Consider the following 13,554-nt stretch of genomic DNA (forward strand, 5'->3'; position numbering starts at 1 on the left):
TTTTTAAATAAAACATAATATGTTTTTTCTTAAATATTATTTAATGTTTCAAATATGATTTAGGCTAATTCTACAATGTGCTTTTTATTTTCTGTTTCTTGCTGTTTGTGTCTTGTCTTATTGATCAAAAAAGCAAGAGACAAACAGCAAGAAATAGGAAACAAAGAACATATTGTAGAATTAGCCTTAAGCCTATTCTACTATGTGCTCTTAGTTTCTTGTTTTTTACCTTTTGCTTTTTTCTTCTTTATAATTATTTTATCAATAATTGTATTTCTTACTACGTATTTCTTGTTTCTTTCGAAGTTCGTTAACATTTATCTCGTACGATATAAAACAAAAACCGGATAAGAAGCAAAAAGATAAGATGTAAAAAAATAGCAAAAAGCAAGAAATAGGAACAAAAAGCACATTGTAAAACAGTATTATAAAAAAAAAACATATTTAAAAACATCAATTAAGCATATTTAAAACATGTTTTTTACCAATTCTGATACAGAATCGGTTGGTCAGCTGAGAACGATGGGATGAAGGGGGGAGGGGTATTATGACATATTATCTGACCGAAGAAAAAAAATCTTTGTTAAATATACATATTATTTCAAAATTCGCGCTTCCGAAGTACAAAACATGATACTTTACATTAAAAGATACAACTTTTTTCTTTTGCAAAATTGCGTCTGACAAGTAGTTTTTGCGGGAGAGCAGGCTGAAATTAGCGAGTAAGCGTTCTATGTGGCGCTCAAGACCGATGCGCGCTCTTCGGTTACCTGTAATCCGTAGCTGATATTTATAATTAATATTTTAAGATACTAATATGATTTTGTTATGATTAGTTTACTACTGCTTAAAGCAGTCTTAATTATAAAAATCAATTATGAATACTGGATTGTAATCTTCTTCCGTATTGTATTGCTTAAAACAGAGCTGTCCAAGATGTTTTTTGAAATCGAAATGTGTCGGTATTCACACCTATTATTGTTCCTACTCTTTACTTGATTGTTGTTTTGTCATAGCGTGCGACGCTCTCAGAGACGATATTAGTTTGAAATCGTTAAAATTTTTTTACTTGTATCTTCCGCTATGTTTAAAAGTATTTTGTTATTTATATTTCTATAGTTAAATATATTAGGTGTATAACTTTGCTTCCGCCGTTTTCCTATAGATGGCGGTAAGTAGTGGTCGAAATAAATAGATCATAGACGTCATACAATAAACTTAGACATCTGTCAACATAACCCCAGAAACATTAGTCGATTGTATCTGCATCATAAAGTTATTCTCGATTGAAAATGTCAGTTTACGAGCCAAATTCTCGTCATTTGCGAGAGGTTTTAATTTTCTGCTTCAATGTGAAGAAATCTGTGGCTGAGGCTCATCGAATGTTCTCAAATACTTATAAGACTATTAGTGAAAGAACGTGTTGTGAGTGATTTCAACGTTTCAAGAACGGTGATTTTTAACGTCGAAGACCGGCATAGCGGTGGAAGAGAGAAGGTTTTCGAAGATGCAGAATTGGAGGCATTACTCGATCAAGACTCAAAATCAAGAAGAATCATTGCACGATCATTGGGAGACTCAACAACAATCACAGGCGATCAGTATCGAACGCAATTGATGCGTTTGAGCCGAGCACTGAAAGATAAACAGCCGCAATACAACGAGAGACACGATAAAGTGATTTTACAGCATGACAGTGCTCGATCCCATGTTGCGAAAGTGGTCAAGACATACTTGGAAACATTGAAATGGAAAGTCCTACTCCACCCGCCATATTCTCCAGACGTTGCTCCCTCTAACAATCACTTGTTTCGATCAATGGCACACGGCCTGGCTGACCAGCACTTCCGATCTTATGAAGAAGGAAAAAATTGGATCGATTCGTAGATCGCCTCAAAAGATGTTTTTTCGACGCGGGATTCGTACCCTGCCCGAAAGATGGGAGAAAATAATGGCCAGCGGTGGACAATACTTTGAATAAATGTATATCTAGGTTTTACAATAAAGCCTCGAATTTCGGAAAAAAAATGGAATGAAGCAAAGTTGTACACCTAATATTATGAATAATAATATCTTTAAGTAATAGAATACTATTAGTAATAGAATACTTTTAAACATAGTGAAAGACATAGATCAAAAATTTTTTATGATTTCATAGTAGTGTCATTCATGAGACCGAGTATCGCGCGCTACGACAGCAATGAAGTGAGGAGTAGGTACGGTAATGGAATACTGACACATTTCAATTTCAAGCAAAAACACCGACCTAAAACAATCATCTCTATAGAGGCAAGAAAATTTAAAAAAAGAAATAAAAAGAAATAAAATTTGTTTCGGTACAAAAAAATAAAGATTTACATTTTTTTAAATAAATAATTATTATAAAATTATGCCCTTAATACATTATAGATAATTGTTATAAAAATATTTAAAAGAAATTTTTAAAAGAATCGATAAAACCATTCCTAACATGTTGTATGTTTCATATACTTAAGCAGTCGTAAACTAATCATAACAAAGCCATATTAGTATCTTACTTAAAATATTACTTATGAATACTAGCCAAGAATTTAGTACAAGTGAACGAAGAGCGCGCGCTGATTCTGAGCGCCATATAATCAGAGCACTTATTTGCTAACTTCAACCTATTCTTCTGCAAAAATTACTTGTTAGATGTAATTTTGCAGAAGGAAAAAGCGGGAGCATATTTTAAACACTCAGAGCCGCTCATAGTTTGGGTAAGATCAATACTAGATCTGAACGTTATCTGCACGTGGAATTCGGATCGAAGAATCAATTTGGGATGACAAAAGAAAACTGTACTAGCTAATACAAATGTCATCTTTATTATTGATTCATTTTTACAATCAATTCAATTCAGCTACGGAACCGTACTGAATTCTCTTTGTTCGCTTCGCTCAACTCTTCGCTTTCTATTTCTTACTGAGAGAGACTCATAGCTTGCCGGAACGCATGAACATAATTACGTGACATTCAAATGAAGAAATGTAACAAGTTTAAAAAGATAACGCACGGGTGAAGTTAACGAAAAAGAAAAGTAACGTTTTATACAGGAAAAAATATCTTCATTTCATTGGAACGAAGGCAAAGCAAAACTTAAATGATGTTTTATTTAAGAAAAAAATAGAGGGAAAAATTGAATATTGAGAACGGAAAATCTGTCTCAGAAGACTGTTTCGCCCATGATTGTTTATGATACGCGGTTTTTCCGTGGAATTTTAAGTAAATACCGAGACGAGGATTAGGGAGTCTGTTTTTTTAATGGTTGAATCCTCTCCTTTTCCCCGAAAATTCAAGAGACAAGAGTCCAAGACATAAGTGGAAGATCTGGGAGATCCTGTGTTCAATAAGATTTGTGATATACTGCTCAAAATTTTGTGACAGCAGTTCAGGTTAGAGCAAAGCAGTATGAAAGGGAATTCATGAACAAAATAACTCTCAGTTATTGAGACAAGTCGAGAGAGGTAGGGGAAGTTGCGACTGCGCTTCCCGTATTCGGATGCTTTGTCAGCTGAACGACGAGGTAAAGTTGATTGAAATAGAAATGAAGATCGATCGAAAGAATTTCATTGAATTGAAAACTGTTTTTGACCGATTATATCGATTGCAAATAAAATTTTTTTTATAGAAACGTTATTCATGGCGTGAGTATCACGAAAGCGTATCTTCGGGAAAGTTCCGGAACGATTCACTCAGTAGACACAATACTTATTGTAAATGTGATGCTTTTACTAATAATGTTATTTTATATCACTTTCGCAATGTAGCATGTTCTCTTATGAGGATACAGGCAAGACTTCTATTTGTCTTTGCAACGAAACAAACTGGATATTGACATTCTTGTACACAATCTCAACATTACTAAGTTTATTTAGAAGACGATATCGAATCCTGTCTCTATTCGTTTTTTTAAATTCACAATTAAAAAGTTAATATGCCATAAAAGACTATGCATTATTGGAGGATTAAAAGCTGTCATTCTACTTATTTGTTATTATTGCATTTCTAGTTGGACCATCATCGGAGAGTAAACTGTCATCATCGTCTCCTCCAGCAATACATGATAATGGTGGACATCAAACAACTATCAACAACTCTTTGCAATGGCCGAGTCCTCACACTGTACATGACATTCTGGCTAATAGTTGTAATGTACAGAATTCGTCGTCTTCTTCACCAACTTCGTCATTATGCTCCACGATCAATAATAATCATCACAACCGTCGTGATGACAATTCTGTTAACAATAATAATAACAGTAATAATGAAAATAATAATGATCATAGAATATCGGGCAGTTATCTTCACCATCATCATCCTCATCTAGCACATCATCAACAGTATTACGCATCAGCGCTGTATCACCATCACCATCATCGTACAGATGCTGTGACAGCAGCAACTATATCATCTACACTTTCTGTACAAGCTATTATGTTGCAGTCAGGAACAATAAACCATCCAGCCAGTCCTTGCAATTAGATAAAATAATATTATTTTATTAATTAAAAATCATCCAATATTTAACGTTTTCATTTTCTGTATGTTATTAAGTTTTTCAAATATACTTTTATGCCTTACAGTACTAAAAAGACTTTTGTATTAAAATATATTTTAAGTAAAAATGATAAATGATATAGAATCATTATGGGTGACAGAGGAAACATTTCAATATATTTGAAAAACAAACTTTGAAATTATTTTTATCAAACACAAAAAGTAATTGTTTCTTTATATGAAAAAGAAATTTCCATAGATTTGTAAAAACAATAAATATATAAAATTTTTGTTTAAGGACAAAGCTTAGATTATGAAAGTTTATGTTTATGTTTAAATACATATTATTCCTTAATAATAATTTTATTATTAAGGAATAATATTTATTATTAAGTTTCTTATCCCATTTAGAAATTATAAATGACTTATTAATAATAATCAAATAACTGTAATAAGTTACATCAATTTTCCATTTTTTAATTTTACGTAAGAATTACAAATATCCTATAGTAAATTTACTATGCGGGGTATGATAAGTAAGATATACTGCTCAAAGATATGAATTATTTAAAAGTATTGAATTTTATAGCGCATCTATTACATTGCAACAACTGTAACTCATACAGAACGTGCCTATGAACGTGTAGTTAGTTTTTCTGTCTCTAAAAGGTAGTTAATATCATTGCAATAAAGAAGATATATTAAATTTTGTAATTTTTATCATTTTATTATTATATCACGAATAAATTGATCGGTTTTTACATTAAATTGTTGCCTTATGAATTTGTATCATCTATATTGTGTGCATGGTCGGATTAAGATTTCTGTCGCTCTTGAGCATTTAAATCGTTGCCGTTCCTATTCAATTCTCGAACTGAGATATCCCAAGCCTATAGTTGCGATAACAAAAATAAGAGATTTTTTGTAAGGATTTTACTAGTTCAGCTCAATTACAATGTTTTTATATATACACTTAGAAGTTGCAAAATTATATACAATACATTTTGTTTACTACAATTTTACGCGCTATTTTAATAGCAAACTTATTTGCAAACCAACTAATTCCATTCTATGTATATTTTGTATCGATGATATGAAGAAAGACGGCATAATCCTTTTCGGATTTCTCTCTGGTAGAAATCGACAAAAAAAAAATCGCAAAACCTCGATTTAAATATAATGGTCATCGGTTCAAGAATAATTTTCTAAATCATTTGCGTCTGGCAAAAATGACTATTATTTAGAAATTAAAAAAAAAATGCTGCCTCTCTAAACTTGTCGCCCTTATATATAACCTATAGGTTAACTTCTAATGTCAATCTACTGGTCCTGATTGTGTGCATATACATTTCTGCTTCATATTTATAGCGAATTCGATGGGTAGAACTGGTATGTATTAAAATTTTTGAACAATAATTTGTTGATTATAAAGTAAAATAATATTTCGAATTATAAAATAATTTTGTTCTATCTACAACAAAATGTACTGATGATTTCACAGTTTAATCAATTTTATATTAATATATTAAATACATATTTTTACATCAATTTGTAACAGCTTTAATGTGCACTAGTGCATCCAATCGAATTAACTATTAGCGAAATATTCACTTAGGCTGCGTTTCATTGCACCTATAATATGTTACATTATTTTATTAGGTGTTGGAATTAATTCGTAGCGTTTTACAAGTGATGGGAAGTACTTTCATTAATGTATTTTTTAATGCTCATGTGAAATAAATAACATTCTTTCATTAAAAAACGCTACGAATTAATTCCAACACCTAATATCTTTGTTTAATACTTTGCAAACAACAAGGATAAAATGATACTTTATGAGATTGTTGCTTTTGCCTACAAATCGATTACCTACGGTACCATTTGTTTACATTACTTTTGCCAACAGTTTGCACACATAAATAATTGCCTACAGATCGATTGCCTACATCTACTTTTGCGCACAAGTAAAAATTTTAGAAATGAAGTCACGTTTGCCTACATGCACTATTGCCTACATGTATTATTGCCTACATGTACTATTGCCTACATGTATTATTACCTACATGTATTATCGCCTATAAATATGTGTATATATATATAATACCTATATGTATAATACATATTTTATATATGAGTATATATAATTGTATATATAATTGTATATATAATTGTATATAAAATATGTCAATTATACAGGGTGTCTGGAAATAATCGCCAAATATTTCATGGGCAAGTAGAGAAGACTGAGTCGAGAAGTCCTCTACCATTTTGCAATTTTCGCAATAGTTAACAAGATATTAATTACTAAAAATTGCCAAATATTGGTCTTGAATAATTTTTTACTCAAATCAACTTTATAGAAAAGCTGCAAGAGACAAAAATCATTTATTTTCTCCTCATAAAGTTCTAAGAATTTTTTTAGAATTTTTTATCAACTTTTTAGTATTGCATTTTCTCATTTTTACATGAGAAAATACAGTATTAAGGGGATGCTGGAGCGAAGGATGAAGTTAATCAAGATCGATATTACAGGTTTTTATTTTCTATGTATAAGATGCTCTTTTAATATGCAGGAAATTCGATCGATTAATTATCGATATTTTTATTCCGTTTCCTACATTACCATCTTAGCAGGGACGTATATTAGGGTCGGATCCACAAATGTATTATAAAATTTATTTTGGAAAATTTTCCAATTTTAGAATTGAAAAAAAAATAAACCGTAATTGAAGTTAATCTTATATTTGTAGAATCGGGCCTTAGAAATACAGTTGTATCATGTACACATGCAGGCCGTGTTCCAATATACAGAGTGTCATGAATATACGATCCCACTCGTCCCGAGCAGGTAGAGTGGGCTAAACTGAGTAGAAAAGTCCTCTACCATTTTGTAATGCTCACAATAATTAACGAGATATTAACGTTTAAAGATAACCGAATACGCACGTCCTCTCGACCTATTATTACCGAAAGTACGGCCCACCGAGCACGCGGGCCGCGAGGAGCGGGAATGGCTTAGCAGGCGCGCCGCGTCGTTTGATGCTTGTGACGGTATTGACGGTAAGCCCCCTCCTGTATACCACCAGTATTAAAAAATATATATGTAATATACATAAAGTACAGATTTTTAACTTTAATAGTTATACGAAGCCGTATGCACTTTTTGCCTTACGGCCATGCATTTTAGGTAATAATAATATAATTGATAAATGAATAGACATTGCCCTACATATGAAGTCCTTTTCATGAATATCCTATAGATATATATATATTATAATATATATATATGTATATATATAATATAATATATTTTATACTATATATATAGACATACATATATGAAACACGTGTCCATATATTGACAATAATATATGTTACATTTTGACTAAACCCTAAAATGATATTGAATAGGAAAGAGTGATACTATGATTGTACACGATATTGACTGCGAATACTGAAAATACGTAACTATAGATTTTCAGTATTGACAGTGTACATTGACATATGGCCCTAATAGTATTTTTCCTGTAATACAATATCATTTTAGGTCAAGATGCGATATGTATTAGCTATACATAAATATATTACACATATAATATACGTAGCCATATCATTTTTTGCTACGTTAATAAAAAGATGTAGAAGTTAATCATGTTAAAATATTAGTGGTGTATGTACTTAAATATAATACACATATAGGCAATATTATACAATATTGCATATATGTATATTATAATGTGTAAATATACATACGTTGCAGATAGAAATTACCAATGCTAAGCTATTTATGCATTCCCTATGTTTAAATATGCAATATTAAAATTATATACATATATTATATATATATATATATATATATATATATATATATATATATATATAATGCGTATATATGTACACATAAAATGAGGATTTATCAGAGGATTCGTAATTTGATTATTTTTTTTAAGATGTTACGTTTGATCATCTGCGTTTGACTCTCGTTAGCTTTGATTTATGTTAGTTGTATGTATATTCTGATATTGAAAATATAAAAGCATTTATCACTAATATCTGTATATTTGACTATAAAAAAAACATACCTCTTTTTATTAAACGTAGAAAAAAGAGGACCTCAGTATACCTTTTTGTTACACATAACAAAAAGAGATGAAGTAGCTACACACGTATGTAATATGAATTAGAAATATATTTTATGTTTTGTAATGTGTGTACATCATAATGCACATAAAATATAATTCATTAATATATATTATATCTGCATGAAAAGTTAAGTATGAGTAACTTCTATCTCTCTTTATTATGGGCCTTCTACAATAAGCCATTAGTTACAAATCAGAAGTCAGAAGCTAAAAATTGATCAATCACAGCCAATTTTTAGCGTCTGGCTTCTTATTTATGACTGATTTATGACTTATAATTGTAAAAGGCCCATTAAGGGATGCTAGAGTGTCCTGTTTTATCAATATAGTAAATCAAGATTATATTATTATTTAACATACCATTTTGTAACCTTTCGTGTACATCACGTGGGATAACAATATTGTACAATATGTTATTGAAGGTATAATGTTGTTCAGTGTTTATATTCATGTTCAGTGTTGCCTGCTGACTAATGACTGACATAACCGTGAATAGAATTAATATTTTTATTTAGATCCATTGCAGGTTATGTTCGTTAACTCTCAACATGTTTCGCTTATTAAGCATACTTTCAGTATGCTGGAAAAAATGGTTGCCGCTTAGCAAATATGTTGGAAAAGCGCAAACCGCTAGACGGCGTTCAGCAGAGAATCTTATAACAGTTGTAAAGCTGCTTTTTCTGCTGAACACAACCAATGTGTCAGTCTAATAGCAAATCTCAAAGCAATCTTGCAATCGTCTTCGAAATGATACATATGCGGCACGATCGATAATATATACATCACGTTCCAGAACATTTCGGAGATGTGTATAGTTAGCTTACCGCTTATTGCAACTTACTGCAACTTAGCATAGTAAATTATTACAAATCCTTATTCTGGCGTGTTCCATGAGAAATAACGGAAAGTGCTGAAAGGCACGTTTCAATGGCTTCCGACGTTATTCGTGAATTCTCGTGATTGCCCTATCGTCCTTCATAGGCATAATTCTGTAATTCAACGATGAGAGGATGAAATCAGGCGGCTCGGGCCTCAAGGATATCCAACAATTTTACTTCGAGGAATCAAGCGTCTCGGGCCTCAAGGTCATGCAACACTTCATTTCACTTCGTAAAATAAAGGCGACTCAGGTCTTCGTTCTTCTTACGAGTACGTAATGCTTATACACATATAATGGCGGATCTCGACGGGGGAAAGATGACACGCAAGGAGGAAGCTGTACCACAGCGCCACTCAGCGGGCCCAGCAGAGCCACACACGCTCTACATAAGCGCCACCGCCAACTGTGTGTGCCGACGAGCGCATGCAAGCGGGAAGTTTAAATAGTAGTTCGTAACACGGATGAAGTAGAAAGAAGCTCTACAGTTAAGGGGATGCTGGAGTGTCCTGTTTTATCATTAAATTTTAAAAACGCCTTTCTCGTAACTGTGTTTTTGGATTGAAAAATCCTTCTCCACAATGAAAGTATCGACAACAACGCAAATCGCCAGCTACATTTGAATATGAAAAACGAAAGAAAATTAAAGACTTACAGTTTTGTTATTGGCTTCTGTAGTCAACACATCACAATATGTGTTGCATATAAGAGTTTCAGATCTTGCACGTTCATAAAAAGTAGCTGGCAAATTGCAGAAAACCTAAATGAACAATCTTATGCTTTTAGAAACGCGGTAGAAGTTTTAGTATAAGAGAAAGGCATATACAAAAATTTCGTTTGTATATTACGAGTGAAATTGACGTGAAGCCATGAAACTAAGCAGTATTTTAGTTCCGCGATATTCCGACAGCGGCGCTGTCATGAAAAGTGCGTCGCTGAACCATAGAAATGATCTGAATTATTGACCTACTCAGGCCCATATCAATAAACATGCCCTGGTCAAAGTTTTTTCTTTTGAGAGGAAAAATAATAAAATAAATATGATATTAGTTATTTTGTTGAAATAATTTCTTCCTAAACAAGAAACATACCATATTATTTACATATGAATACAAATGAAGATAATTATTATATTTTAATTACTATTCTGTCTTTTACATACATTTTATTTAGTAAATTATTGATGCATATATATAAAGTAACATATATATATATATATATATATGTTACATGTGTACATATATACAACACATGTCTAAACTTTATTTACTGAATTATTTACACATGCATATATCAAAGTTCGGAACATGATGTATTTCGGTTGAGCTTTCTTTCTGCTCGGATGTCGGAACGATAAGCGGCAATCTCGTAGCAGACGTAGCATATAAATGAAATTTTCGAATACACTTTGCTCTTATATTAAAGCTCGTAACTCGTTTCTGCAAGCATAGTATTGTTCTTTGAGGTTTTCTGTAAATCGCCAGCTACTTATGCAAGGTCTGAAATTATTGTATACAGCACATTTTTGACTCGACTCGGATGTCGAGTCTTAGTAAGAAGCGCCATTCCTCCTATCGGTCGCGCGCAAACGAAGTAATATTGCTATTCAACTATAGAAATGGATTGAACCATTGTAAATAAACTAGCAATATATTATCAGCCGGAAACGCCATAATAATATATTTTTGTATATATATTATAGAAATATATATCGTTGTTTAGAGAAGGAATCATGCGTCCTTGCTGCATCGACGATGATGCCAGAATTTATAGAAATCACATTCTTGAATTGCAGAACGAATTATTGAAACAGAAGTACGACAGAGTGAGACAGAGAAAAAATAAAAAAGGATAGAAACTCCGATTGTAATCGGTGAGACTCCGCATGCCGAGCTGGGCTCGTCGAACGAAACAGCGAGTCTATCCTTCAGAGTCTCTCTCTCTCTCTCTCTCTCTCTCTCTCTCTCCTCTCCTCTCCTCTCCTCTCCTCTCTCTCTCTCTCTCTCTCTCTCTCTCTCTCCTCTCCTCTCCTCTCCTCTCCTCTCTCTCTTTCTCTCTCTCTCTCCTCTCCTCTCCTCTCTCTCTCTCTCTCTCTCCTCTCCTCTCTCTCTCTCTCTCTCTCTCTCTCCTCTCCTCTCCTCTCCTCTCCTCACCTCTCCTCTCCTCTCCTCTCCTCTCCTCTCCTTTCCTCTCCTCTCCTCCCCTTCCCCCATCTCTCTATGGTCGCTTGTTTCTAGCGATCGAAAATGCTTTCTGAAAAAAATTTCGGCCGCTCAATGTGTATAATTAAGAGGAGAAGGAACATTATAGATAACATATAAGTTTTAATAAATTATGCTAATCCTATATCCCTCCAATTTATGTATAATAGCAAAAATAATTTCGAAACACGATAATTTACGGGATATTGATATTTCTATGATTTTCCATGAGTCTTATATACCACATTCATAGAAATGATTTGCAAGACCTCGGTGTGGTCTCACGCGTAAGATGCGAGATCTGAATGTTAGAGATCTCATGATCAATTCCTTTTTTCTTTTTTCATAATTTTTTTTTTTTTAAATAAGTGACATTGTTAACAAACATATATTACAGGCTAAATATATTTGTATTTAATTATTGAAATTATATGTGTATTTCTAAACGTTTTAATTTATCTTTAGAAAAAATCCAAAAAAAATCTTGTTTCTGTAAAAATAATGTTACGTCGATCAGTACTTTCTGTGAAATGTTTTTTTTATAATTATCATCCGAAAGAAAATTCTGATAATCAATCAAATCGCAAAAGTGCGATTAATATAATTATAAGGATGTGCGAGAGCGCACCGCGCGGAAAAATTCGAGTGAGAGTTCGGCGCACGGCTGGTATGATGCACGACAGTAAAATCAACTCAGTTTCTTTGTAATTTAACAAAAGAATTTCTTTAATATATTCAGTTACAAAGTCAAAAGATATAATTAATTAAAGATTAGATTAACAGAATATTAAATGCGGTCACCTTTTCCAAATTGAGTTTGGAATCGCGGTGATGGAAAATCTCGGCGATTTTTCTCGACGCTTCTCGAAAGTTTCGGTTTATAGCGATTTCACTAAACGGTTAGCACGGCGATTTTACGAAGCGAGATTATGACTCTAAGAACTCTAAGAACTTTTTGGAAGTAAGAAGAAGGACGGCGAGATCGAAGCATTTATTGCTTTCGGCCTGAGCTTTCCTTTTTGGGAAAAATCCAATAAAATTTTGCCACAATCGTAATTATTACGTGGCATTAGGTGTACAGAATTGATTGGCGCTTTGAATTCTTTTCTAGCGACGTTCAACGTAACAGTCATGCGCGGCAGAAAATCCGTGCGTGGGATTGGTGACAGCGCGTGACGTATTCGTCAGAGCGCGGCGCTCGCGTGCGCGAATTGAATCGTTCTAGAACTTTCGATTGTCCGTTGCCGGTAACGACAGCTTGTTTGCGTGTAACGAATTGTTTTTAAAAAGAACAAAGAACGACGAATTCGATGATTTTAATGAGGATTAAGATCATGCTCGAGATGAAATCACGAGCTCAATTTATGCATGCGTTCAATGACAATTAATGTCGGTCGACTGACAGAATTCTTGCTTTTCTTTCGAATTACCGATCTCGAACAAGGATGATTAATATAATTATAAGGATGATGTCAATATAATTTTATAATTAACAAATCAAAAAGCCTTTATATGTGCCTTTATATGCAACATACAAATAATTTTTTATTTATCTATTAAAGTGATTCGGTATTCTTCCTATAGTATTGGAATACATGTTAAATTTTGGGTCGGTTTTTGAAGCATCGCCTTCTTTCCCTTTGCCGCCGCCGCTCAATGCTCGACGGCTGAGCTGCACCGGATCGCGCGCGGATGTGTATCTCAGGAGCGTTGCACTAAGAAATATGCTCCGTATCTTCTAGCAAATTATCAATCCATTACTTTCCTTAGTCTTCTGTGATGTCTTCTTTATTGAACATGCCTTCTTTATTCACAT

The 13,554-nt window shown here is 32.9% G+C and overlaps 1 protein-coding gene across 3 annotated transcripts in view; it reads left to right on the forward strand.

Moving 5' to 3' along the window:
• LOC105146070 (uncharacterized) overlaps positions 1 to 7,238 on the forward strand; it is a 184,457-nt gene extending 177,219 nt beyond the window's left edge. For all 3 annotated transcript variants that reach the window (XM_087411462.1, XM_087411463.1, XM_087411464.1), the window contains one exon: positions 4,031 to 7,238. In XM_087411462.1, the coding sequence (XP_087267588.1) occupies positions 4,031 to 4,503 (473 nt within the window). In that variant the 3' untranslated portion in view covers positions 4,504 to 7,238. The remainder of the gene's footprint in view (positions 1 to 4,030) is intronic.
• Positions 7,239 to 13,554: the final 6,316 nt, after the last annotated feature.

This window comes from Acromyrmex echinatior, chromosome 1 (genome assembly GCF_024713525.1).
Source record: "Acromyrmex echinatior isolate Ae372 chromosome 1, ASM2471352v2, whole genome shotgun sequence".
In the NCBI taxonomy this organism is placed as follows: Eukaryota; Metazoa; Arthropoda; class Insecta; order Hymenoptera; family Formicidae; genus Acromyrmex; species Acromyrmex echinatior.